Raw genomic sequence first — 27796 nt, forward strand, 5'->3', positions numbered from 1 at the left:
GCCAATGCATTCTAACTGCCAGATTTGCAAATATCACAAGTGAAGAAAGGAAATCAAGTGCAGGCTGAAGGTCGTCGTTGCTTGCTGCTCAGCAGCATGACTGGACTTGATGAACCCAAACCCAAAAGTGCAGGCTAGCTTTATTAAGAAGAGATAAAAACAAAGAAAAACGAATTGAGTTTATGGATTGAAAGAAGTTGCAAGATTCAGGTTGTGTTTATAGCTATCAAATGCAATGGCATGGTCTATCACAAGATGCAAAACAAAAGAACCAAAATACAATTTAATTACTTATTTGGTTGATTAAACAAACAAGCTAGGGATCATTGATGCAGGCTCATAAATTCTTAAAAAGAAAAACGCAATTGATTAGTTTCATGGTTTATCAGTTTGATTTGTACAATAAACCCATTATATATTGAGAAGCTTCTCTAACCCTAATTGAGAAGAAAGAAATTGACAAGAAAAATAAACCTTATTATGTCTCTTACTTGAATCTTACGGAGCTTCTAGAGAGTGTTTTGTTAATTTCAAAAGACGAGTCACAACAAGTGTGCAAATGAATTTGAGGAACGTGGAAGAGAGGCGTAAAGACGACGGATGGGAAGGAGAAGAGAGACGAGAGCGTGAAAAAAAGGACGGGGTTATTTATGAAATTTTGAAAGTTTCATTAAACCCAACGCCTCTTCAAAATTGATTCCAGCATAATAAAAAAAAATAAAAGCAGCTCATCACCTGCTTTCCCTAATTGCTTTCTCTCATAGTAATTATTCAAAATAAGGGATTTTATTATCTCTTACCAAACATGTTGGGCTTTCAAAAATGTCAAAATAATCACTTATAGCCTCAAATAAGCAATATATGATATATCCACCTAAAAAAAAATTATATCCACCACTTGGTTTAAGTTGATTCCACATAAATATTAATATATTAAAATGACATCTAATAGGAGCTCTTGATTAATAACCTAGCAGTCATAGGTTTATTGTCTTTTTGTTTTTGCTTTATTTTAATTAGTAATTTGATGGATCACGGGGTTTTGATTTTATGCTCCTTGTTGAAAATTTGTTTAACATTCTAATATATATGCTCCCTGTTTTTTTAGTATTTTTGTTGAAGACTTTGTTTTAGGAGGCTCATATTACTCAATTTGTATACATATATAGAGAGTTTTAATCGAGTGTTCCCTTAAATAAGATAATTTGAGGGACATTGTTATAAGGCCACTCAGCATTGTACGGTAATAATATGAACTATCTACTTTTTATGTATTACCTCAAAGATCATCTTTAGAAACACTCAAATTCATAACTATTTAATCACTCAATTAAATAGTTATCATTGTGATGTTTTTTTGAAGTAATTTCTAATTATTTTTATTTTTTATTTAAAATAATCTTTAAATAATGACTTAAAAAATAAACGTTCAAATTATTAATGCACACTGCGTAGTAAACCCCACAATGTGTCCTTCAAATCTTAAAGAATTCCCTCTATATGTTAACGATAATGGCATCAACAGCAACTCTTAAAAGCACTGACGTTGAGAGGGTATGGACAATATCAAATTATCAATGCATGTTACTACTCTTGACATGTGGATGACTCGAAATGAAGATGAGTTGGCACATACATCAACGGCTATCACTGCTCTTTAATGTTATAAAAGGGGGCTTATTGCTGTAATCGCACTAGTGTAATGCTTTATTTTTACCAACGTTTTGGTTGATTGAAAACAAACAAGCTAGGGATCATTAATGCAGGCTCATAAATTCTTAAAAAGAAAAACGCAATTGATTAGTTTCATGGTTTATCAGTTTGATTTGTACAATAAACCCATTATATATTGAGAAGCTTCTCTAACCCTAATTGAGAAGAAAGAAATTGACAAGAAAAATAAACCTATTATGTCTCTTACCTGAATCTTACAGCTTCTAGAGAGTACTTTATGTTAAATTTCAGAGAGACGAGTCATCACATAGTGTGCATTAGTAGTGGAACCATTCCCCTCACGTGGGACCAACACATAGTGTGCCACACATGAAGCCAAGTCCACAATGAAGTCAAACATTCAAGCTCAACACGTAAACACCACATATTATGTAAGGGATAAGGGTAAATATTCAAGCCAAACATGTGAACACCAAATGTTGGGTAAGTAAGGGTAAATGGACCAGTAATTGAGACCTAGACAATAAACTCGCTATGATACCATGTTAATTTTTAGAGAGACGAGTCATTGGCCCACTATTAGCAACACCGATATTATTCCCAACTTAATCACTTACAAAACCCAATAGGCGTGTGATTTTATCACAAAAGGTCTCGGTACAATTAGTAGTGGAACCATTCATTATATGTTATATTTTATTTTGTTAAGTTTCCGATGTTAGACTTTATTCTTCAACACTTTAGTCGATCCAACAACAAAAAATTGAAGAAGGAATGGAAGAGAAGGAGAAGAGTGATAGCTTTGGACTGAGGAACATGGAAGATAGGGCGTAAAGATGAACAATGGGAAGGATAATAGAGACGAGAGCGTGAAAAAAAAAAAAGACGGGGTTATTTATGGAATTTTGGAAGTTTTATTAAACCCAATGTCCATTCAAAATTGATTCCCCTATAATTAAAAATGAAAGCAGCTCATTACATGCTTTTCCTAATTGCTTTATCTCACAACAATTATTCAAAATTATAAGTGACTTTTATTATCTCTTCCAAAACAGGTTGGGCTTTCAAAAATTTCAAAATAATCACTTATAACCCTAAATAAGCAATGTCAAACGGGCACTTAATATATGATATATCCACCACTTCATTTAAGTTGATTCCACATAAATATTAATATATTAAAATTACATATAATAGGAGCTCTTGATTAATAACCTAGCCGATCATAGGTTTATTGTCTTTTTGTTTTTGCTTTATTTTAATTAGTAATTTGATGAATCCTTTATATATGCTCTTTTTTTTAAGTATTTTCGTTGAAGACTTTGTTTTAGGAGGCCCATATTACTCAATATGTATATAGAGAGAGTTTCAATCGAGTATTCCCTTAAATAAGATAATTTGAGGGAGTTTGTTATAAGGCCATTCGGCATTGTGCCGTAATAATTTAAACCATCTACTTTTCATGTATTACCTGAAAGATCATCTCTAGAAACACTCGAATTCATAACTATTTAATCAATCAATTAAATTAGTTGTCATTTTGGTGTTATTTTTTTGAAATACCGTGTTCGTCTATTTCGTGAGTAATTTTCAATTTGTGTTTTTTTTTTTGTAAAAATAATCTTTAAATAATGACTTAAAAAATAAACCGTTCAAATTGCTAATGCACACTTCGTAGTGAACCCCACATTGTGTCCTTCAAATCTTAAAGAATTCCCTTTATATATTAAGGATAATGCTATCAACAACAGTAACTCTTAAAAAGCATGAAACGTCGACAGGGTATGGACAATATCAATGCATGGTACTCTCTCGACATGTGGATGACTCCAACCCACTGATGAAGATGAGTTGGCACATACATCAACGGCTATCACTGCTCTTAATGGTATAAAAGGGGGCTAGTGCTGTAATAGCACTAACGTTTTGTTAGTTACATTGTGCTACTACCACCTAACCTTACCACATATAGTCTCGCATTATTGGCTTTGAAGATGCCGTATTTGCCTATTGTTAGATGCTTTCATCTTCATCCTCTTGTAGACGTCTTGGACCCACATCATTATCATATTTGACATTTACAGAATCTTAACGGATAAGAATGACATTCGGCTTGGCTTAATAAGAATACTTCTTGTGGTTTCACTGGATTATATACATTCACAGAGAGAGAGAGAGAGAGAGAGAGAGAGAGAGATGCTCGTGTCCCTTGGCATCCTCCAAAAGCCATATTAAGGTATTAAGGTAAGTGTACCAACTTCAAACTACTATATATTTTTCTGTTTTCACTCCTAACAAAATTTTCTGAGAACTTTCTTAGCATCTAATGCTGTAAATAAACTCCGAACACGTATAATTCCTTGAAAATTACATATTAAGCTATTCGGAATTCAATATTAAGTTTAGTGGCACTTTTTTCTTTTTCTTTTTTAATATTCTGAAGATATCCCAAATCCGAATCCTCAGTAAACAAGATATTATCCATTAATTGATCTACGCGTTTTGCTGTTCATGTTAATTTTGTAGTATATAAATGCAAGGGACTTGTCAATGAATATGGATAAGGAAGAGGGATAAGGGGAGAATATAGAGGAGGAAGAAGAAAAAGACACAAAAATAATCTTCAAGCTCAAGCGACAGCTAGCCATGGTGATCCAGAGGCTGGAAATGTGTATAGAGCTGCTGAAACTGGCCCTGGAGTTCGTCCTCGTTGTAGCTCAAGCAGTGGAGATAGCCCTTCAGCACAACATGTCTCCATTCACCAGCTATTCAGCTTATAGCAGTGTTCCAGTTCATTTTGTTGGTTTTCTTCCTTAAGTTATATTCATCATTTTCATATCTCTCATGTAAAGCTTCAGGTTGGTACAAATTAATTGCACTTTTTTAAGAGCTTAATTTCCTTTTTTCCAGTAGAGATTTGTAGCTTTATTCATTTGTGAGAAAAATCTACCCGTATATATGCTCGTGAATTTGGGAGCACATCCGTTCTAATCATCCTGATTAAGTTCATGATCTGTTGCATTTTTGCTAATAGAAAACAGCTCATAAGGCATTGTTCTATATTTGTGCTTTTTGAGAGAAAAAAAAAACACTCAAGTGTTTTTGTTGTTTATTAATGGCAATGATGCTTACCTTTGTTTATAAGACAAGAGTTTGTAATATGTGGCAAACTTTATAAAGCACAAAAATAGATCGTTTGTGCTTCTGTTCTGAAAAGCTAATTAGGGTTTGGGATATTTCAGCTACTTTTTAGTTGTTGTCCCTAATTTGATTTCATTGAATATTTTAAAACCCGCCAACCATGTGTACTATAATTGGAATTGTTTAAGGGGAGGATCTTTATCAAATCAAAAATATCTTATCGTGTTATTGAGGGATAACTTGTAAAGTTCACTGTGAATTTTAATTATGCAATTCAAACCGTCTATTATTTATAAATTATCTTTCCAAAAAGTTAGACAAATTGAAAATCATTAAAACATCTAGATGCGATCAACAAAATAGATGAACACGGTGTTTTTAGAAAACACTAAAATGACTACTATTGAATTGAGTTGCATGTTATATGGTTTTCGATTCGAGTAATTTTTTACAGAAATTTTCTTCGAAGAAATACTTAAAAAATGGATAATTTGGATCATTTGTAAAGTGCGTTCTACAAACGTGTTTATCAAATAAGCATATTTTAGATATTTCTTAATTGAAGTTCTCTAATATATTTTTCTTATATAAGGTAGATGCATAGGGCAGGTGTGAATGTACTCATATGTGAAGTCCAGAGCATAATTTGTAACAAATGTTGAAGCTCACTACAAAAAGGTCACACATCCACTAAACTCCAAGGCAAATGATGCTAAATTATTTTATTTCTGAAATTAAATATCCTGGATGTATCTACATTATTGATTCCAGACAAATGATGCTGTAGTGTCTGATTGGATATCTAGAAGACAACAATACATGATGCATATTAGCCTAATAGGAAATCCAATTTCCATGGCTTTTATTTTTACAAAATAACTTAACAATTAGGTATATTTTTCAGAAATTCTTTGGATATGCACCCACAGCTCTAATGGCTTAGAAATCATGACCATGTGATCAGATCCTGTGATTTCCACCACACTGTTTGGCCTGTTCCTCTTAATCATCCACCGTTGGAGATCCTTCATCATCAACAAATCTCCGCCGGATAAGATGTAAACCCGATTGACCGACCCATATTTCTCATGGGTTAGCTTGAGTTCTTTGGACAGGTCCTCTTCACTAAACAAGGCGTTGAGGTCTCAATAACATGGTGCCTAGTGCTACATCCTGCACCAAATTATGATCCGTTTAATATGGACGGTCGGATTTTGTTGGTTGATGATGATCCGACGGTTAGATTTCACTTACCTCAGTTGGGCTGAGTTGGTACACATTTGTTGCCAAGAACAATGGGCCGAATATGAGAGTGATTGGAGGATTGTTTGGGCCTTGGACATATGTGTATTTGCTGTCTAATAGAGATCCTTGTCTTTTGAACGACTTTATAATTCCAATTAGAAGAGATAAAAAAATCAAAGAAAAAAAGATATAATCAGCATAAAAGGACAAGGAACTTCCCATAATAATTCAAAGATATATATATATATATATATTAAAATTATGTGCATATAAAAGAAAAATACTGGAAGTACATTATGTGAATTACACATGCGTCTTATGAGTGTTTCTCTACGAAGCGCTTAAAATGATTATGTGATTTCTTATAAAGTACTTTTGTTCATTTCTGCAAGTTAATAAAAGAAAAAACACTTTTAGTTATCTCAAAGCATTTTTCAACGACGTAAGTTAATGAAAGTAATACGTACCTCTTGATTAAGAGTGGAGATGTTGAGGGTAGGGCCAGGCATTAAGGCAGTGACGAAAACAGCTAGAGATATCTTATCTGGAAATCTTTCCATGGCATAAGAAATGACCAACCCACCAAGACTGTGACCAACAAGGATGACCTTATCATCTGGAGGATCAAGAGCTGCCATGAAATCCGTCAAGGGCTTGAAGTAGTCAGAAATTGATTGCAGATCTTTTGCCTGCTGAGGGTCAACCCCAGAAGCAGCTAGGTCTATGGCAGTGACATTGTGACCAGATGACTTCATTAAGGTCACAAGCTTGTACCATGACCAAGCACCAAAGCAGGAACCATGAACCAGTACAAAGTGCTTCTTGCTAGGGTTTGTAGGCTCTGATTTTATATTTGCTGCACAGAGAAGAATGATCAGCAAAGTAGAGATTGATTTGATCAAAATTTTCTTTCTTTCATCCATGTGTTTATGTTTCTGGTCTGGTCACCCCAATTTGATTGGGAAATATATATTCGTTGTTTGTATATGTCTTCATATTATTTATTGGATTCAAAAGTACTGATAGGCGTTCTGGCTTTGCTTGTTTGACCATTTTTTTTTTCCTTTCATTGAATTTTGACTTCAATTTAAAATTGGATTTCTAAAGACTTAGAGGTTAGTTCTTCAATAAACAAGCATTTTGGTTTCTTACTATCAAGGTTGCTGATTCCAAATGCTTTGACAATCGTTAGAGCAAATTTTCAAATGTATGAAAAAACCTTGGACACCAAAAAAAAAAAACAACATTGGATCTAATTACGTGGTCTCTTTATTTGGGCTGAGAAAGTCATCTGAGTTAGAGTCTTCTAACTACCCAAACTACCCTCATGGCTTTTTACAATTTCCACTGGATACCCCTTTCACATTTCACGCGTGAATTTCCTTCTCTACGCTTCTTCTTCCACTGAGGCTTCTGTTGGTTCTCTCCCCTCGTTCTTCATTCAGTGGTCTTGTTGGTTGGTGCAGTTCTTACACAGCCCAGGTAATTTAGTCTAGGGTTTGTTTTTTGTAGTTTTCAATTTCTTATTCTTTCCTTTTCTCTTTAATTTCTAGGGTTGAATTTGCTTTTCGTTTTTGTTAAGTTAAATCTTCACACTCGTTAAAGAAAATAATCTCCAATCTCCAACAAGTATTATTGATTTATATATGTGCTTTCTTTGTTTGTTTTTTTCTTGATGTTTTGGTTTATTTTGTGATTACTGGGAGTTTGATGTGCTTGATTTATATTTTTGGCTCTGGTTTTTGTTGATTTGTATGCTTTTGCTTTGATTGTTCCTGATTTTTTTGGGTTTTTCCCGTTTGTTGGTGATTGCATAGTCAGAACAAATCTATTAAATGTTTGGATTGTGCGAAAGACATTTCATCAAAGCATATGGGTAGTTGTAGTTCTATGCTTTAAGTTAGAAAAGCATCCCAGCTCCTGGGAATTTGTTCTCTCCTTCCCAAATTTATGGCACAGGGTGTTGGTTCTGCAATACTGTGGTACTTATGAACTTTCTCTTAAACAGAAACGTAGATGAACCCCATGGACTCGCAGACCCAGAACACCTCGTTGCAGAGGCTTCAAAATGTGGAGAAAGTAAGCAATGAAATACTGAAATGTAATTGCCTTTAGGAACCAACTATATCTATAATAAGAATTTTTTTGCTTGATTGCGCAGAGAATCGTTAAGGTTTTGGAGCTAGCTGGAGGTGTCATGGACGAGCTTGCAAACCCTAGTGGTCCCAGAAAGGAGTTTATCAACAACCATTGCCGCGAATTCATGCAATTGATCAAGGTCTGTCTTTTGTTTTATTCTGCTAATCAAGGTTGTAGCTAGGTATATCATGTGTTTGTGCATCCATACATATATGTGTTTTTATATAGCTGAAAATTTCTGTAATCTGTAACCGAAAAAAATAAAATTTCTGTAATCGTGGGGCTGTCATGGAATTTGAGATTTGCTAACGGGACCCAAAAATTGAACTCTGCCTGGAAGTAGATTGCAGATTTGACATTTATAATGTTATCAGGGGAACATTTTGGGACGAGGGTTTTGGGGTTCAAGAAAGTTGTGCTTTTAATAGTCTAGAATTGAATTAGGAGTATATTTGATTCAGTGGTTTGGATGCTATATTGAATTTTGGATCAATAATGTAAATTTAACCAAGGACCATAGTACCTAGAGTATATTTGGCAATTTCATTTAAGTATAAAAAAAATTTGTCTAATTTTATTTTGGTATGGAAATATTTTCTGGTGCAAAATGTTTTGGTCTCAGTGAGAAGGTTGGTTAATTGGATGGATTATTCTTTTTGGTAATGAATTTATTCTTACTCTAAGTTCTTATTTTGGAATATTTGTTTCTTTTGTGAATCAGGATATTCAAGTGGCACTGCGGGATGAAATTAAAAGTGCATGTGATTACCGTCCGTTTGAGAAGTGTGATTACAGTTCAAGAGTAGCTAATGAAATCTGTTGCAAGAAACTGGAATATGTCATGTCACAGTTGGATGCAATGAAAGAAACAATGGATGAATATCATAATGCAGTTTGAAGATCCATGGTAGACAAGTTAAGTCCATTCTCATCAGCATTCCACCTTTTTGGAATATAATGCTTTTGCAAGCATATAGTTTTTAGAATCTGGAAAAGGAGTTATCACTCTGCTTCTGTCATACGATCCTATGTTCATTTTACCAGATTGTGGGAAGGAGAGAGAGAGAAACTGGGATTTTGAAACAAAAATGGGCAGATGTTGTTCTAGATTCCCATTATCTAGCTTTTAAGGTTCATTCTTAGTAGATGCACATGTTCTAAGAACGTTTTTTGGATTGTATATACTTAACTTGGGCTATATGTGTCGGTTATTATTAATAGCATTCTTGATAATGTTACCTGAAACTTTCCAGTTCTATAATGAAAACTAAGTATTGATAATATATGTCCTATTACTTGCCTTTGGGACTCTGTTTATGAATGACCACAATTTATATTACATTGAGCAACAAAGTCACTCGTGTACTTATTTTTGTACCATTTTTCATATATCAATAAATATTGTGTTTCCTAACAATTTAGTGTTAGATTTTCTCACTAGTTGGCTTGTTTTTGTACTCTATTATTTTCCTCTTATGGTTTGCAAACTTGAGGTTTGCCAGAGCAGCAATATGGTTGTACTTGATATCCTTTGATTGGATGAAAATAAGCTTATTTAGAACTAAACCAGCACTCAATTGAGATTGGTGAGTAAACAACCCCCAAGTGAAAAAAAACTCTCAGATATGGCGAACTCAAAAGACAAGGTAGAGAGCACTTGTAAAAGTTTCCACCTTTTGTCCTGTAAAAGAAAAAATCTCAAAGCCAAGAAAGTAGCTTTCTGGTTTTGGCTTTTGTTGATGCTTTAGGCTTGGTGGGAGGGTCACTACATACTATAACTGCTAATGCTGGGTCTGAGTCATCACTAGCCAACCAGTGGGACCATATGTACAAAGACTATATGTACAAAGCCTTTTGTATGTTTCCCAACATTTGGAATCTCTGTGATGTTACCAAATCACCTGCAAAGTTTGTCCAGTACTATGTTGTAGCTTGTAAGCCACATATTTAATAGAGTTTGTGAGTGGATCCACACTTTATTAGAAATCTGGGATACAATGCGGTAAGTAAATATGGTACATGTAGCATCGTTCAAGTTTGCCTTCGACTAGGTAAAAATTTGTAAGAAATCCATGTTAGCCCACAATTATTTTTGTGTACATAGACTAATTATTGTAAAGGATAGCACACGTCTTTCTCTTTTGGGGGGTCATAACTTATTCCGAAACCCTGAAATGATAGAGCTGGATGTTTTCAGCATTGTGTTTCTTGAAATTACTGAGCTTTCTGTGACTCAAAAACTTGCCCCAGCTGTAAGGCTTATATTTTGCAGGGTCTTCTTGTTCATGGGTCAGCTCCTCCAAGGGCTTGACTAGGGTATAGTGTGCTGGGTTGACAAAGTAGGGAATGGAAAACCTTCCCCTCTCTGAATTCACTAACACCCTGTGTTCCACACTCTCATATCTGTCATTGCTCCAAACCTGCATAAAATGGAGAATGAAAGTATAAAAATAAGTAGAGGAGCTAAACGCAATTGCGCAAAATGGGAGTGTTAAATTGCTACCCTATAGTAGTAACTGGTACCTTGGTTCTAACAAGTTTTTGAAAAAAAATCTGCACACGAGTACTTAGTATGAAGTTTGAAGAGTGGAACCTGAATAATGTCACCAACATTGATGATATAGGCATTTGGGGTAGGTTTAACCTGAATCCACTCTCCATCTCTCTTCCTCTTCACTTCCAATCCTCCGACCTCATCCTGAGCAAGCACAGTTAAAGCACCGCTATCCTTGTGGCGCCCAACACCGAGAGCTAACTGAGGGGAAGGGCAAGGTGGATAGTAGTTGAGTCTGATAAAACTTGTTTGATCTTTGAAGTAGCTGTTGAACCTGTCTGCTGGCACGCCTAGGCTCAAGGCTATAAGTCCCATCAACTTTAGAGCTAGCTTTTCTACTTCTTCAGTATACTCTTCACTCGCCACCCTGCTCAAAGCATGCAGTGTCTAGTTATTAGATCATATAAGCGATCAAGTTCCAAATTTGTATTTAACCCTTTAATGCAAAGGGTCCTTACAGCACAAACAGTTATCTTTTCAATTGAGAGCTAGTGTTCTTTGATTCCCTCCTTAGCATTTTCATTATGAATCACAGGTGTTCTAGATTTCCTTAACCATTTTATTGCTTCTCTGTTTTTTGTTTTCATCTTTGTATAATCAAATGATTACCTAAGATAAGCATGTTCTTCTTAGTGATCATTGAGTTACCTTAGTTCTTGGGGATACTCAGGCCACTGGTTAGTCCACTTTGTCTCTTCCTTGTCCTCAGGATCAAGGGAAGCTGGCATTAACATTGGATCCTCCACTGCGAAATCAAACACCTCCTTCCAGTCTCTTACATTCTTGGTGTGCTCAGTGTCATAGTAACCGAACAAACTTTTTTCATCCCTCGTGATCTTCCTCTTCTCCTCCAAAGGCTGAGCAAAAAATTTCCTAGCAGCATCCTCGATCTTTTTGCGCTTATCCAATAGCACCCCATGGTTGATCACTTGGAAGAACCCCCACTCTTTGCATGCATTGCCTATTTCTCTAACTACCCCTCCAATGGCTTTAGGGTCAGAAATGTTGTCTGAGGAGTTTAGGGGAGACAGGTCAATCAATGGTATGCCTTCAGCTTTGGGGACGGAGAGTTTGGGCCTGTGCTCAGGGTGTTGGATGAAAGCTGGATCAACCTCTCCCATGGATGGTGAATTTGATTTGGAAGCTAAGCTGCTCAATGGTATTTTGTTATTTGTTTTTGCAACAAAGCTAATAGAAGAATGGTAGGTTCTTTAATGTGAGTGGTTGAAGTTTTATCTGGATGGGTTATTGTTAATTAGTAGTTTGAGAATAGTAGGTGCTGCAAGGTTTTGATTTGGAAGGTTGTGACGGTTTGTGCTTACTGTTAGGAATGGTGGATCAAATACAATTGTCCCACGTCAGAAGAGGAACTGTCCATAAATGGATTAATTAAGCGGTAGCTCTTTCTAAATTGTACTGCAATTTAAAAAATTTTAAAATGTGGGATGGGATTGAGATAGATTGTTAGCAGGTCAAAACAGCCGATGTCACAAATTAATCAATACCCAAAGCGTTCTCCTTGTTGAAGCAAAATAAATGTTTGTAGATAATTATATTACTGATCTTAGTGACACATTAACCACACAATGTTTCAGAAGTTACACACAGGTCACTTCTCTATACAACAATGCATTATTTTCTGAATCGATATACAGCACGGTATGCACAGGGAGCTAAAATAACAATAGTAGCACTCAGCAAAACTCCTTGTAATCCAAACTTATTCCGATACCTTGAAATGATAAATCTGGATGTTTTCAGTATTGAGTTTCTTGAAATTACTGAGCTTTCTGTGTGTGATAAACTTGCCCCAGCTGTAGGGCTTATACTTGGCAGGGTTTCGTTCATCGGTCAGCTCCTCCAAGGGCTTGACTTGTGTGTAGTGTGCTGGGCTAAGGAAGAAGGGAATGGAAAACCTTTCCTTCTCTGAGTTCACCATCACCCGATGTTCCACACTCTCATATTTCTCATTGCTCCAAACCTGTATAAACATCTCTTTGTTATGTGCACAACAATATATAGCGTGAAATTGACTAATTAACATATCCTGTAAAGTAATTCTAATTGGACAACTGATTTTGTTCTAGATCTAGATTGGTGTGTGTGTGTGTCCTTTTAGGTTCTTATGCTGTTAGAAGTGGAAAGCAAGCTCGGCCAGTAACAACTTTCAAAAGTAATCTGAACACAAGTACTTAACCTGAATAACATCACCAACATTGATGATATAGGCATTTGGGGTAGGTTTCACCCGAATCCACTCCCCGTCTGTTTTTCTCTTCACTTCCAATCCTCCAACATCATCTTGAGCGAGCACGGTTAATGCACCGCCATCCTTGTGGCGCCCAACACCAAGAGCTAACCGAGGGGAAGGGCAAGGTGGATAGTGGTTGAGTCTGATAAAACTTGTTTGGTCTTTGAAGTAGCTGTTGAACCTGTCTTCTGGCAAGCCTAGACTCAAGGCTATAAGTCCCATCAACTTCAGAGCTAGCTTTTCTACTTCTCGAGCATACTCTTCACACGCCGGTCTGGTCAAGGCATGCAGTATTGCTATTAGATCATATTCATATATAAATCAGGTTCCAAAGTTCATGTTTAACACTTCAATTCATAGGGTTCTTACAGCACAAACAGTTAAGTTTCCAAGTGAGAAAGCTAGCAGTTCTTTACTTGATACACATTATAATTCAAAGGTGATTTTGGAATTACAGGAACATAAAAAATGTAATTGACCCTTTGGTTGGTTGCTCAGCAATTTCTTAGATTGAGGTACCTTAGTTCAGGAGGATTCTCAGGCCATTGGTTTATCCACTCTGTCTCTTCTTTGTCCTCAGGATCAGGGGAGGCTGGACTAATGTAGGCTCCTCCACTACGAAATCAAACACCTCCTTCCAGTCTCTAACATTCTTGGTGTGCTCAGTGTCATAGTAGCCCACCACAATTTTTTCATCCCTCCTGATCTTCCTCTTCTCCTCCAAGGGCTGAGCAAAGAACTTCCTAGCAGCTTGTCTCAATCTTTTCGCGCTTATCCAACGCGACTCCATGGTTGATCACTTGGAAGAAACCCCAGTCCTTGCAAGCACTGCCTATTTCTCTAACAAGCCCTTCAATGGCTTTAAGCTCAGAAATGGAATCCGGGGTAGGGATACTATTTATAGGAGAAAGATCAATCAATGGTATGCCTTCAGCTTCAATGATGGAGAGCTTTGGCCTGTGCTCAGGGTCTTGAATGAAAGCTGGATCAACCTCTCCCATGGCTGGTGATTTTTGATTTGGAAGGTATAAGCCACTCTGTGGTTTTAATTTGAACTTTTTGCAAGAAGAGCTAATAGAAGAGTTATAATGGAAGCCTTATCTTGAACCTGTACGGGTTTTGGTCAATTGTTAGGTGGAAGATTATGCCATTGCAGACGTGGATCAAAATAATTGGTACAAATATTGACCTTGACCCTAATATACTTCCCTTCATAGAGTCCAACAAGGTTCACTCTCTCTTTTTATTTATTTTATCTCAGAGTTACTATCTTTATTGCAGAAGTGTACTGAGAAAATATGTTGCAGATTTTTTGACTTAACGAAGAGATCTTGTGCTGTTTTTTACTGTTGGCATATGTATCAACTTAAATTGATTCTTTCTGGACAAATCAATATGTAATGACTGATTTGAGAAAAATGCATTTGTCTTTCTTTTTTCTCTGAGCTGAAACTGGTTTTCTAGATGTTCCTCCACGGGTGCTGGAATCCAAAATACTTTTGTTTTTCATTTGCAGTGGGAAGGACATAAATTTTATTTCTTTATTTAAATATATATCGTAAACAACGGTCTTACTATTGTCCATTAACTTAACTTAGTTTTGTGATGAATAACGCTAAAAGGGTTCTCGGGAATTTGTTCTTAGTCTTTGAAGCAAGATACTCTAATATTTCTATTTAGATTGGTGCACTAGATACTAAATTATATAAAGTTTGATAAGAGTTTAAATTAGGTTATACCTTGAGGCCCAAAACCTTGTGAAATAAGGAAAGTTTTGAAACCAATTCAAGGGGTCCTATTTCTTTTCTTTTGCGTGAACCGTTGCTTGATGGGCTTTAAGTGTTAGTCAAGTCGGACCCTGGTGATGAGTAGAGACGACTTGAACTAGCCCTATATAAGCTTAAGACCCTGCTCTCATTTGGGAGAAGCTGTTTTTGTGTTAGGCATTGAAATTAAGAGAGACTGAGCTCGAGGTGTGCTAGGCTTGTCACAGAAAACATACATTGAAAGGATACTCAAGCATTTTGACATGAGTATGTGTTATAGACAGAAAGTTCCGTTAGCTAAAGGAGATTTGAAGAAAGAGCATTGCCCCAAGAATAAAGAAGAAGAAGCTGAGATGAGAAACAAGCCGTATGCTTATCTACTTGGGAGCATTATATGTATGCACAAGTATATACAAGGCCAGACCTAGCCTTGTGCATTAGCAAGATGGGGAGATTTCAGTCAAATCCGAGAATGCAACATTGGATAACTAGAAAGAAGATTCTAAGGTACCTACAGAGAACATGTTGATTTACAGACGCACATAGAATTTAGAGCTTGTTGGTTATGCTTATGCAAATCTTGGAAAAGCAGAGGATGATTACATCTCTACTTTAGGTTTTCTTTTTAAGATGGCATGAGCAGCTATTGGAAGAGTGCTAAACACTTTGGTGTTTCGAGTTCAACTATGTTTTCATAGTATATAACTTGCTATGAAGCCACTTCTCATACAGTATGGCTAAGGAATTTTATCAAATACATTAAGGTGGTAGACTCGATTTCAAGACCAGTGCAGATATACAATGACAACACTACTACGACTGTTTTTCATTGCATGAACAACAAGATGTTGTGTGAACTTCAGTGCATTGACAAAAAGTATTTAATAGTGAGGGAGAAGGTAGTAGACAAACTAGTCAAGTTTGATCATATCAGAACTCAAGAGATGATTGCGGATCCGTTTACAAAGTTTCTGCCTTCAGAAGCTTTTATGAGATATGTTGAGAGCATGAGATTATTTCCTAGCTTTGATGCTGCAATCTAGTGCGAGTCTTGTTTCCCATTCTCATAGTTTTCTAGTATGTCTAATTTGTTGTTTTCTTGATTGAGGGATTTGCATTTAAGCATGTTAATTTGGTTGATAGTTTTGATTATTAAAAAATTTCTACCATTTTGACTATTTAGATGTTTAAGTTTATATACATTTTGTTTATGCATGTGAGTTTGTGGTCTCTTTGAGATACCAGTGTTTTTATAACATTGCGGTTTGACTCTTGCTAAGTAATAAAGGGTTATATGTACTAAAAAGCATAAAGATTCACATTACGAATCAATCAATGTTAAGGTTAGCATTTGTAGGTGCTTCATATGTTTTGAGATTGCATTATGTGATTGTAGATGACCTATTTTCATAAAGGAGAGTAGTGTTTGTCTATAGTTCATTTTGTCTAATCACTTTTCACTATAGCCTGAAGGGAAGGACTTAACTGTTTTAAACTCATGGCCAAAAATGAGTATCAAACTTTTGCAATACAGAAGCTTAGTGCTCTAGTGCTTGATCTAGTGGGAGAATGTTATATTCCTATTTAGATCGGTGCACTAGATACTAAGTTATATAACGTTTGATAAGAGTTTAAATTAGGTTATACCTTGAGGCCCAAAACCTTGTGAAATAAGGAAAGTTTTGAAGCCAATTAAAAGGGTCCTATTTATTTCGTTTTGCGTGGACCGTTGCTGATGGGCTTTTAATGTTAGTCAAGTCTGCCCTTGGTGATGAGTACAGAAAACTTGACCTAGCACTATATAAGCTTAAAACCCTGCCCTCATCAGACACCTTCTCTAACTCTAATCTCATCATAAAGAGAGAGCTGAAATATTTTATGAGAGAGAGTAGAAGTCTTGAGCCGTTCGTGTCTTTTACTAGTGTTGTTGTTGCTGCAATTAAACGAGTTCTGAGATCGTGTACTCAAGGAAGATGACACCAAGTATGTCTTTTATATATTTCAGATTGTGTGAAAGATCATGAACACTTATATAGAAAATCTAACATATACATATTTGGAAATCATTACTACTGATCTTATTGACACATTAACCGTGCCATGTTTCGGAAGTCCCTTACAAGTTACTTCTGTGAAACCTATACAACATGGCTTTATTTTCTGGATTGATATCCAGCATTTGTTGAACAGGAAGCAGAAACAACATTATTATCACTCAGTAGTAATATTCCTTTATAACCCCACTTATTCTGATACCCTGAAATGATGAATTTGGATGTTTTCAACATTGAGTTTCTTGTAATTACTGAGCTGCCTGTGAGCAAAAAATTTGCCCCAGCTGTAGGGCTTGTACTTGGCAGGGTTTTCTTCATTGGTCAGCTCCTCCAAGGGCTTGATTATGGTGTAGTGTGCTGGGTTGAGTAAAAAAGGCATAGAAAGCCCTTCCTTCTCTGAATTCACCATTGCCCTGTGTTCCACACTATGATATCTTTCATTGCTCCAAACCTGTGTAGACATATCAATTTATTATGTGAAAGTGAACATAAAAAAAATTTACAAAGCTGCATAAACTAATTTGACAATACTTTTGTGCTGATAACAAATTTCAAAGTGTTTTGAGCACATTAACAAGTTAATATCAAGCTTGAAGAGTGGAACCTGGATACTATCACCAACATTGATGACATAGGCATTTGGGGTGGGTTTAACCCAAATCCACTCTCCATCTATTTTTCACTTCACTTCCAATCTGCCAACATCATCTTGAGCCAGCACAGTTAAAGCACCGCCATCCTTGTGGCAGCCAACACCAAGAGTAAGCTCAGGGGAAGGGCAAGGTGGGTAGTGGTTGAGTCTGATAAAACTGGTTTGTTCTTTGAAGTAGCTGGTGAACCTGTCTTCTGGCAACCCTAGACTCAGGGCAATAAGCCCCATCAACTTCAGAGCTAGCTGCTCCACTTCTCGACCATATTCTTTGCACACCACCCTGGACAAGGCATGCAATCTAGATATTAGAACATATGTCAGGTTACAAATTTGTGTTTAACCCTTTAAGTAATTAATGCATTGGGTCCTTGCATCACAAGCAATTGAGTTTCCAACTGAGAGCTCTTTGCTTGACATACACATTATAATTCACATGCGACTTAGGAGTTATAGGGATGCAAAGTGCAATTGGCCCTTTGATTGGCTCCTAAGCTTCTCATTATGAATTACAAGTTATTTGGATTTCCTGGACCAGATTATCCTTATATAATTGTCATTAGCGAAAATGAAGACATGGATACTACTACCCTTAGTGATCATTGAGTTACCTTAATTCTGGAAGATACGCAGGCCATTGGTTATACCATTCTATCACTTCCTTGTCTTCAGGATCAGGTGAAGACGGGACAAATGTAGGCTCCTTCACTGTGAAATCAAACAGCTCCTTCCAGTCTCTGAAATTCTTGGTACGCTCACTGTCATAGTAACCCAATATATTTTTTTCATCCCTCATAATCTTCCTCTTCTCCTCCAAAGGCAGAGCAAAGAACTTTCTAGCTACAGCCTCAATCTTTAGGAGTTTATCCAATGATACCCCATAGTTGTTCACTTGGAAGAAGCCCCAGTCCCTACATGCATTGCCTATTTCTCTTACAACCTCTTCAATGGCTATAGGATCAGAAATGGAGTTTGGGGTACTTATTATTGGTGAAAGCTCAATCAAGGGTATGCCTTCAGCTTCGGTGATGGAGATTTTAGGCCTGTGATCAGGGTCTTGGATGAAAGCTAAATCAACTTCTCGTATGGCTGGTAATCTCGACTTAAGAAATGATTTGTTTCACAAGAAGAGCCAGTTTGAGGCAATAAGCTAGAGTGCATGGTAGCTTTTATAATGTGGGAGGTTAAACTTTTATTTTGGATGTGGACAGGTTTTGCTTTGGAATTAAGGATGTTAAGTGCTTGCTCAGTTATCTTATTCTTTGCAATGATGCCATTGTAGATGTAAAGCATCATATTTGGAACAAAAATCAACTTGAGAATAATATTACTAGGTGGATATCTAAAATGCTTGTTTACATTCTTTTTTGGGGGACTTTGCAGTCGCAACATTTGAAGGAGAAAAAGGAAAGGCAAAGGGGTGCTACAGCACCACCAAGACAAGACAATTCTCTTTTGTTTGTGACTTACCATACAAGAGAACTTCAGACTTTGTTTTCTCTTGTGTTTTGTTGGGTGAGTGAGAGTGATTTGGGTGTACGTGGGATTTGGGTTTGTGAGATTTCTATCCTCAAAGCTTTTCTAAGCACACTTTTAGTTTTACATGTAATGAATAATAATTGTAAAGGATAGAGCACCAAGGGTTCCCTTGAATATGCTCTTAATTTTTGAAAAATAATGTGGTGTTGGATATTATTGCTCATCTGTAGGAGAATATGCAAAGCCTCTTGTGCCTTTTTCTTTGGCTAATTACAAAGCCTTTTGTCTGTTTCCCCACATTTGGAATTGTTGGAAGTTTGAGAGTTGTGATGTGCTCTGACACCATTGTTGGTTTATAGGTGAAGGGGGTTAGAAAATATAGAACAATAGTTGAAACAAAGTGTTTTTTTTATTAATTTGGAGGAGAATAGTACATAGCTTTGTGTAGGCTAATTAGCCTCCTAGTGGTGTAGCTATTGGCTACCTATCTTCTCGATTTAGACTCTAGGCTATTTGTCCCTTTACTTAGTTTGGTGAGCTTATTGGCTCTACAACATAGCTTAGTTCGGATTGGGAGACTCTTGATAGCTCCACCTTGTTATATTGCATTGCATCCCTACTTATAGGCATTGTTGCCGACTTTCTTTGTAGCCTTATCCCACAGGCTTTGTTCCACTGCCTTTAGCCTTTTATTCCAGCCACTAGAGAGTTCCTCCGCTACCATAATCATTTCTTTTCAGCCACTAGCTTGTGACTTCAACTAGTTTGTAGGTTCTTGGATTTTCTAGAATTTTCTTTATTTTTTAAGTACAAATGTGCATTAATTTCAACAGGAATACCAAATCACCTCAAAATTTGTCCAATACTATGTGTAAATCACGTCTCTAATAGAGGCGATAATTGGATCTGTCTTTATTAGCGCTACAATACAATAAAAAAATGTGGTACATGTAGTGTGGGAGCAAATTTCGTCCCACTAGAATATTCGTCTAAGATTCCTACGTCTTCTCCACTCCTTGCCATGGCTTGGTCACTGTTGATCTGCCCGATCCCACCCCCAATGATAGGGTAGCGGATCTTCTGTGTAGGACAAATGTGATGGCCTCGATCTTGTTGATCCACGGCTGGCCTAAAATTCCGTTGTAAAGGTTGAGCTCATCGATGACCATGAATGTTTGCGAGCAGACCACTGGGGGTGAGTGGACGTCAAGGTCGATCGTTCCAACAGTGATTGACGTGGCCCCATTGAAGCCAGTGAGTGATCTGGCAAGTTTGCTAATCTTGGGCTCCAATCCCATCTATTGGATAACAGATAGTTGCAGGATGTTTGTTGCGCTGCCCTCATTTACATGAACTCGCTCGATCATAGCTTGTTCAATTTGGATGCTGATGACTAGGGCGTCATTACGTGGCAGGTCAAGCTCGATCAAGTCTTTCTTCTAGAAGCCGATAGTAGGTGTATCCACAATGACTGGTACTCCCGTTGTGACTTGAGAGACATAAGTCACCTGCACGATCATTCTCTTGCGCTCCTTGGTGGTTAGCTCAGACTCTTGGGAGTCAGCTAGAATGATGTTGATTCAAATGACCTTTTTGGGAGGTTCCTTGGCAGCTGCATCCCAATCCTCGATCTGCTGGATGGCCTTCTTCGCGACGAATTTTGTGCAATGGCCTTCTCTAACCAGCTCCTCCAGGTGCCTTTTCCAGCGCGTTACAGTTGTTGGTCTAATGACCGTGCTCCTGTGGAATGCGCAGATGCTACGGTATCCCTCTTAAAGGGGTCTCCCTTCATGGGTGGTGGACTTCTCACCCACGGCTTGTCCTTCACTTGTGCTAGGATCTGGTGGATCGGGATAGCGAACTCGGTGAAGGTCCCTGTTTCTGAGCTTCCCTCTTGGGGCCGCGATCTGCTCTTGTCCCGGGCTTTATGCTCGAACTTATTGGTCTTTTGGCTTGCCTGCTTCGTCGGGTGATCAACTTGCTTGCTGGCTTTCTTTGCGTGATACGATCATCATCCCAAAGTGCGTAGCGCTCTGCCGTCGCGAACACTTCGCCAAGGTTTGGCTTGGAGTTATGGCCAGCTCCCGGTATAGCTCGTGCTCGGTTGACAAGCCCTTCTTGAAAACTAAGGATGCAACTTGGTCGTTGCATCTTATGATGTTAGCCTTCTCAGCCTTAAACCGTCTGAGGTAGTCTCGAAGAAATTCGTCTGGCTTCTTGTGCAGGTTGAACAAGTGGTCTGCATGCTTTCTGACCGTCTTGTAAGAGGTGTACTCCTTTGTGAAAATGAGGGCGAACTCCTTGAAATTGCATATCAACACGGACGGTAAAGTGTGGAACCAATCTTGAGATGCTCCTCGCAGAGTCATCGCGAATATTTTACACATCATGGAGTCGTCTACCTTATATAGGATCATGGCGCTCTTGAAGTGTCTCAAATGGCTCACAGGGTTAGAGTCCCCCTTGAATGGAGTGATGGATGAAGTTATAAACCGCTTCGGCAGCGGAGCTCGTTCCACTTCATCGGTAAAGGGCGAACAATCAACTCGATCAATTTCCTTGCACAGGGATTCCTCCGTGCTTCCTTTAAGTCGGAGACCTCGGAGTTGGTCATTTACTAGCTTCTCGACATCCTCTGCTCGCAGGGTTAGAGTCTCAGGCCGACATCTTCGGTGCCTCGAGCGCAACGGCTAAGTTCTTCCTCGGTTCCCAAGGTTCGATTCCCTTGGGTGCCCTGCCTGTGGGGCGATTAGGAGATTGAGTTGTGAGGATTCCTCTACAGCTTGTCGTAGCGTGTTTGCCCTCGAGCGGGCTGGTGGGCGTCGGTCGTCATCCTCTGCTTGCAAGGAGGGTCGCTTAGGTCTACGTCTTCGGTTCCTCGAGCGTGATCGCTAACTTCTTCTTCACTCCCAATGGTTGATCCCCTTGGCTGCCCCCATGGGGCGGTGAGAAGGTTGAGTTTGGGAATATCCCTCTGATTTGTCACCGCATGTTGGCCCTCGAGCGGGCTGGTGGGGGTCGATCGTTGTGCTCGTCATGCTACCGCTCACGAACTCGAGCTCTTTGTGGGCCCAAGCGATCATGGACATTGGATTGTGGGCCTAGCCTCTCGAGCACATTGGTCCTTGGACCTAACCTCGAACGGCTTAAAGTACGGCTCACACTGCGTCTCGCCTGCACGATCTCGCTCTCTCCCTGCCAGTTTGCCTATCGACTAGCTTGGGACCTCTCGAACTGCTCGCCAAAGATGCTCGTGTGCCCTCCTCTCCTCGTTCTGGGGTCCAAGGTTAGGGCCTTGATTCAAGTTGAACTGCCTGAGTAGCTGCCAATCAGGTTGTTTTGATCATCGACCTTCGTGTGAATTGATCGACTGTGAGTTAAGGTCCACCTGACTGCACGGGTCAAGTAGAGTGTTGTGCATGGGGCCTAACGACATATGGGCTAGGGCTCCATTAGACGCGTACACAGGTGCATATGTCAAATGTGATTGCAGAGGAGGGAGAGAATAGATATGCTTCAAGACTGGGACGACGTCGGAGTAGCCATGGGGCTGCGCAGCAAATTCGGTAGTTGAGTGGTGTGGCTGCTGCTGTGCTCGACGGTAGAATAGCGAGGCGAGCAGCTCTAGTAATTGGCGTTGGCGAGGGTCATGTGGCGGCTGTTTTGCAATTCCAGCGGTGAAGGCGGCAGCAAAGCACTAGGAGACGGCTGCAAGGAGTTGGCAGCCACGATTTTGTGCGGTTGCATTGAGGTTTCCACCACGAAACCATGAGATGGGCCCGTTGTGGTGGCATTACTCTTCGTACGTCTCGTATCAACCATGGTTATTTGAAAAAATGTGTGAAAGATGGATTTGGAGCACGCTTTGAATATATCTCGTGCTCTCAATGAAAGCACCAATTTGTGGGAGCAAATTTCGTCCCACTAGAATATTCGTCTAAGATTCCTTCGTCTTCTCCACTTCTCTTTCTCCCTACAAAACAAATCGGGGTAAAAGGACCACACCCAGGGGGTGTTGGCCTAAGGCCCTCCGATACCTAAGTTAGGTAGGGTATTTCAAGGAAAACCGGGTGGCCGGAGCCGTGTGTGGTGGCCGGAGTCTTGTGTCAAAGAGAGAAAGAATATGATGGCTAGGGTTTGTGAGAAATAATTTCTGCAGAGTTTCAGTAGGAATTTAGACGTACCTTAACCCTTGTGTGTGGCCATCTTTTTATAATGGTCTCGGAGGCTAGGGTTTCAGAGGAATAATTCCGTAGTTGATAAGGAATTATTCCTCCCCAATTTGGCATTGATTTGATTAATTAGGGATTTGATTTATTAGGGTAAGTCAAATCCCTAATTGTGGTAGGAATCAAGTCAAATCTCAATTTAATTAGGTAATTATCAATTTAATTGGGTAACCCCCAATTAAATTGAGTAACTCCCAATTAGGTTGAGTAATTCCCAATTAGGTCAAATAATCCCCAAATAGAAGGAATTATTTGACCTAGGGTTTTGATTTAATTGGTTCCCACATGTAGCATCACTTAAATTTTTCTTCCATTCTGTAATGCAATCATTTGACCATTTAGAATTAGGACTAACCAATGTCTTTTGTTACTTGAGTAATGCTATTTGTATCCCATTCACTAATATATTGTTCATCACAGGCTATTCTTACCTATATGGATCGCACGTACGTCTTATCCTTGTGAGAGATGTGATTAGTAATTAGTACAAATATTTTTATTGTTGTTGGGACATTCATTGAACACTCCTTTTTTCAGATGAAGGCATACTTCAAAATGCAAAAATTGTTTGTTATAAAAATTAACCAGTAGGAACACTTTAGTTTTATGTATAATGACTAATTATTGTATAGGATACTAATAAAAGAATATGCTCTTAGTTTTTGAAGCAAAAAATGTGTTTGTATATCATTATATTTCTCATCTGATACAATCACCATTAACCACAACATGTTTCAGAAGTTTCTTACTAGTTACTTCTCAGTAAATCTCCTTCCAATCAATCCACTTATTCAGTTTTGAGTTTTCTTGAAATTACTGAGCTTCTTGAAACACATAATTTCAAGAAGCTCAGTAATTTCAAGAAACTCAAGACTGATTAAGCTCAGGGATGCTTATATCCTGAAATGACCAATTTGGATGTTTTCTGCAATAAGTTTCTTGACATTTCTGATACCCTGTGCTCAGGATATATGGCAGGATAAAACTCTCCCATGGCTGGAGCAGTGATTTTGATTTGGAAGCTAACTAGCTAAGCCACACCATGGTACTTTTTTTTTTTTTTTTTTTCCAAGAATAACAATACTGCAGAATTTAGCACTTAACCAAGAAGTCTTGTGCTGTTTTGCACTGTTTGTCTATATCTGTTTGTAATTTGATTCTTCTGCTGCAACATTTAATGATTGATTTGGGTGCCTTACATTTTGTTTTTTGAGAAACATGATAATTTGCTTACATGATTGTTTTACTCTAAGGCATTTGTTTCTTTTTTCCCTTAGGTGCCACTGATCTTTTAGAGTGTAAGCTTAATTTTTGGTCATGAGTTCTAAAATTTCGGGCTTGGACTCCACTAATTCAGGTCATGAAAATACAGACTAAATATTTTTTATTTACAAGGCGATATTCTAAACTACTCCAATTTTCAAGTTTTTGGGAGAACAGTAATGACTAATTGTTGGTGCAAGTGGTAAAATGATTCTCCGGAATATGTTCTTAGTTTTCGAAGCCGAACATGTTTGTAGATAATTATATTACTGATCTTGTTGACAAATTAACCAGGCCTTGTTTCAAAAGAGTTCCTTACAGGTCAATTCTATACACAGCGTGCCATTATTTTCTGAATTGATATACAACATGGTATGCACAGGATCAGGAAGCTGAAATAACATAAATAAAACTCCTCCTTACCCACTTATTCTGATAACCTGAAATGATGAATTTGGATGTTCTCCACATTGAGTTTCTTGAAATTGGTGAGTTTTCTGTGTGTCATAAACTTTCCCCAGTTGTATGGCCTATACTTGGCAGGGTTTTGTTCACTTATTAGCTCCTCCAAGGGCTTGATTAGGGTGTAGTGTGATGGTTTGAGAGAGTAAGCAATAGAAAACCTTTTCTTCTCTGAGTTCACCATTGCCCTGTGTTCTACACTATGATAGATATCATTGCTCCAAACCTGTATAGACATATCTATTTGTTATTTGAAAGTGGCCAAAAACAATATATTTAGCTAGCTGTAGCAATGAGTAGTGACTCTAATTCGACAAGTCATTGTACTGATAACAAATTTCAAAGTGTTTTGAGCAAAAGAAGTTAATATGAAATCTGAAGAGCGGAGAACCTGAAGACTGTCACCAACATTGATGACATAGGCATTTGGGGTGGGTTTAACCCGGATCCACTCTCCATCTGTTTTTCTCTTCACTTCCAATCCTCCAACTTCATCTTGAGCTAGCACGGTTAACGCACCGCCATCCTTGTGGGGACCAACACCAAGAGCTAACTGAGGGGAAGGACAAGGTGGATAGTAATTGAGTGTGATAGAAGTTGTTTGGTCTTTGAAGTATCTGCTGAACCTGTTTTCTGGCAAGCCAAGGCTCAAGGCAACAAGTCCCATCAACTTCAGAGCTAGCTTTTCAATTTCTTGCGCATATTCTTCACAGGCCTCCCTGGTCAGGGCAGTCTATTATATCATATAAATCAAGTTCCAAATACAAGTTCAGCTCATTATGCATGAGTGTGAGAATGTGCAGGTAAAAAGTCCACATTGGAAAGATGAGAAACCAGCAAGGGCTTAGGGCTTATAAGGAGTTCAGCTACTCCCCCTTGCCAATTGATTTTGGGGTGGAACCTCAACTTCCTTTATGGTATCAGAGCGGGTTAGCGCGTGTGAAAGCTAACGCCACACGTGTTTCACGTCACCTAATATGTGTTGTCCACGTGTGTGGGAACCGAATTTTAGCAAAACCCTAGGTCAAATATTTCCTTCCATTTGGGGATTATTTGGCCTAATTGGGAGTTATTTGATTCGATTGGCAATTATTCGATGCTTACCTTAATTAGGGATTTGATTTAAATCAAATCCCTAATTATGTCAATCTCTCCAAATTGGGGAAGAATAATTCATTTCCATATGTGGAATTATTCTACAGAAATTCCATCTCACAAACCCTAGCCGCCACTCTTTCTCTCTCTCTCACACGCACACAAGGCTCTGGCCACCACATACGGCTCCAGCCACCTGCTCACATCATACATATATTTCTGACCCTTTTGTTAGCTATTGTTTTTCTACAAACACTGAACTAACTTAGGCATCGGAGGCCTGGCCAATACCCTGTGGTCCTCTAATTGGATTTTTGTAGGGAGAAAGAGAAGCGAGAGGAAGACAAAATCTAAGAAGAATATTCTCGTGGGACGAAAATCGCTCCCACAACGTGCTAGGCTTGAAATTCACCACACGTGCAGGGTGTGTGAGAGTGTGAAGTAAAAGTCCATATTTGAAAGTTGAGAAACCTAGCAAGGGCTTATAATGAGTTGAGCTACTCACCTCATTGCCAATTGATTTTGGGATGGAACCTTCCTTCAATGAGGTCCTTACAGCACAATCATTTAAGTTACCAAGTGAGAGCTAGTGTTTTTTGATTGATTCACATTATAACTCACAGGATCTAAAGTTTAACTGATCCTTCGATCACAGGTGAGGTGATCTAGATTTCTTTTACATATTAGTGATCATTCAGTTACCTGCATTCTGGAGGATACTCCGGCCATCGGTTATGCCACTCTGTCTCTTCCTTGTCCTCGGGGTCAGGCGATGCCGGGACTAACGTAGGCTCCTCCACTGTTAAATCAAACACCTCCTTCCAGTCTCTGACATTCTTGGTACGCTCACAGTCATAGTAACCCAATACGCTTTTTTCATCCCTTCTAATCTTCCTCTTCTCCTCCAAGGGCAGAGCAAAGAACTTCCTAGCAGCAGTCTCAATATTTCGGAGCTTATCTAATTGAACCCCATGATTGATCACTTGGAAGAACCCCCAGCCCTTGCATGCACTGCCTATTTCTCTAACAACACCTTCAATGGCTTTGGGATCAGTAATGGAGTCTGGGGAGTTTATTGGAGACAGGTCAATCAAGGGTATGCCTTCGGCTTCGATGATGAAGAGTTTAGGCCTGTGATCAGGGTCTTGTATGAAAGCTGGATCAATTTCTCCCATGTCTGGACTCTAGTTAAATGATTTGCTTTGCAAGAAGAGGCAGTTAAAGCAACAAAGCTATTGATTGGTAGGTTTTATAATGTGAGCGGTTCAACTTTTATCTTGGATGTGTGGACAGGTTTGGAAGGCTGTGATATTTGTGCTTGCTCGGTCATCTTTTGATTTGATTCGATGCCATTGCAGACGTAGAGCCACATATGTGGAACCAAAGTCTGACTTGACACTACATAATAAAGAAAAAGAAGGAAAAGCCAGAGCAGACAATGTCACATCATAATCAAATTGATACCTCCTCATCCAATTTTTTTTTTTTTTCTTCCCTTTTTCAAATTAATCATTGATGGGTGGGGGGATGCTAGAAAAGTTCAGGTTCAATTGCAGCAAGAAGAATATTAGGCCTAACTGAATTCAGGGTCCTATATTTCAAGTAAGAACTTATGCAGAACCAGTATTAGTTTCTGAGGGGATTCAAACCCGATTGCCCTGAACCGTTTTGGCCATCAAACTTGAACTTCAAACAAGTTTTCTTTAATCCAATCATGTCCAAACTTAAGAAACTTTTGAGAAGGGAAGAGATCAAAGGGGCAGAATTTTTGCAGACGCTATTTTTGCAGTTCAAG

The 27796-nt window shown here is 38.4% G+C and overlaps 5 protein-coding genes and 3 pseudogenes across 8 annotated transcripts; 1 reads left to right on the forward strand and 7 right to left on the reverse strand.

The window, feature by feature from the left end:
- Positions 1-5522: 5522 nt before the first annotated feature.
- On the reverse strand, positions 5523-7243 carry LOC103335474 (methyl jasmonate esterase 1-like; annotated as a pseudogene). The gene is made up of 3 exons (XR_016128048.1): positions 6528-7243; positions 6070-6201; positions 5523-5988 (listed from the first exon to the last, which is right to left on the reverse strand). The product of XR_016128048.1 is annotated as a methyl jasmonate esterase 1-like (transcript).
- LOC103335475 (mediator of RNA polymerase II transcription subunit 11) lies at positions 6748-9480 on the forward strand. 2 transcript variants are annotated; one of them, XM_089054875.1, is made up of 4 exons: positions 6748-6890; positions 8069-8139; positions 8222-8338; positions 8921-9480. In XM_089054875.1, exons 2-4 carry the CDS (start codon positions 8077-8079, stop codon positions 9095-9097), a joined length of 357 nt encoding a protein of 118 aa, XP_088911001.1. In that variant the 5' UTR covers positions 6748-6890; positions 8069-8076; the 3' UTR covers positions 9098-9480. The 2 variants fall into 2 exon arrangements, with proteins under 2 accessions (XP_088911001.1, XP_008236706.1); XM_008238484.3 differs by lacking the exon at positions 6748-6890 and adding an exon at positions 7266-7542.
- Positions 9481-10145: 665 nt separating this feature from the next.
- Positions 10146-12046, reverse strand: LOC103335471 (protein LATERAL BRANCHING OXIDOREDUCTASE 1). Its single transcript, XM_008238479.2, has 3 exons — positions 11402-12046; positions 10793-11120; positions 10146-10619 (listed from the first exon to the last, which is right to left on the reverse strand). Exons 1-3 carry the CDS (start codon positions 11872-11874, stop codon positions 10356-10358), a joined length of 1065 nt encoding a protein of 354 aa, XP_008236701.1. The 5' UTR covers positions 11875-12046; the 3' UTR covers positions 10146-10355.
- A 226-nt stretch (positions 12047-12272) lies between these two features.
- On the reverse strand, positions 12273-13278 carry LOC103335470 (protein LATERAL BRANCHING OXIDOREDUCTASE 1-like). Its single transcript, XM_089055559.1, has 2 exons — positions 12951-13278; positions 12273-12734 (listed from the first exon to the last, which is right to left on the reverse strand). Exons 1-2 carry the CDS (start codon positions 13224-13226, stop codon positions 12474-12476), a joined length of 537 nt encoding a protein of 178 aa, XP_088911685.1. The 5' UTR covers positions 13227-13278; the 3' UTR covers positions 12273-12473.
- On the reverse strand, positions 13137-14083 carry LOC148916263 (protein LATERAL BRANCHING OXIDOREDUCTASE 1-like; annotated as a pseudogene). Its single transcript, XR_016128329.1, has 2 exons — positions 13524-14083; positions 13137-13278 (listed from the first exon to the last, which is right to left on the reverse strand). The product of XR_016128329.1 is annotated as a protein LATERAL BRANCHING OXIDOREDUCTASE 1-like (transcript).
- Positions 14084-16859: 2776 nt separating this feature from the next.
- On the reverse strand, positions 16860-17275 carry LOC148916264 (flavonol synthase/flavanone 3-hydroxylase-like). The gene has a single exon (XM_089054708.1). The coding sequence runs from the start codon at positions 17231-17233 to the stop codon at positions 17015-17017; it is 219 nt and encodes a 72-aa protein (XP_088910834.1). The 5' UTR covers positions 17234-17275; the 3' UTR covers positions 16860-17014.
- Positions 17276-17323: 48 nt separating this feature from the next.
- On the reverse strand, positions 17324-19298 carry LOC103335469 (protein LATERAL BRANCHING OXIDOREDUCTASE 1-like; annotated as a pseudogene).
- A 5421-nt stretch (positions 19299-24719) lies between these two features.
- LOC103335485 (protein LATERAL BRANCHING OXIDOREDUCTASE 1-like) lies at positions 24720-27332 on the reverse strand. Its single transcript, XM_089055562.1, has 3 exons — positions 26704-27332; positions 25298-25625; positions 24720-25132 (listed from the first exon to the last, which is right to left on the reverse strand). The coding sequence occupies exons 1-3, from the start codon at positions 27174-27176 to the stop codon at positions 24872-24874; spliced, it is 1062 nt and encodes a 353-aa protein (XP_088911688.1). The 5' UTR covers positions 27177-27332; the 3' UTR covers positions 24720-24871.
- Between the last annotated feature and the right edge of the window lie 464 nt (positions 27333-27796).

Source organism: Prunus mume, linkage group LG6 (assembly GCF_029339155.1).
Source record: "Prunus mume cultivar Tortuosa linkage group LG6, ASM2933915v1, whole genome shotgun sequence".
Classification (NCBI taxonomy): domain Eukaryota; kingdom Viridiplantae; phylum Streptophyta; class Magnoliopsida; order Rosales; family Rosaceae; genus Prunus; species Prunus mume.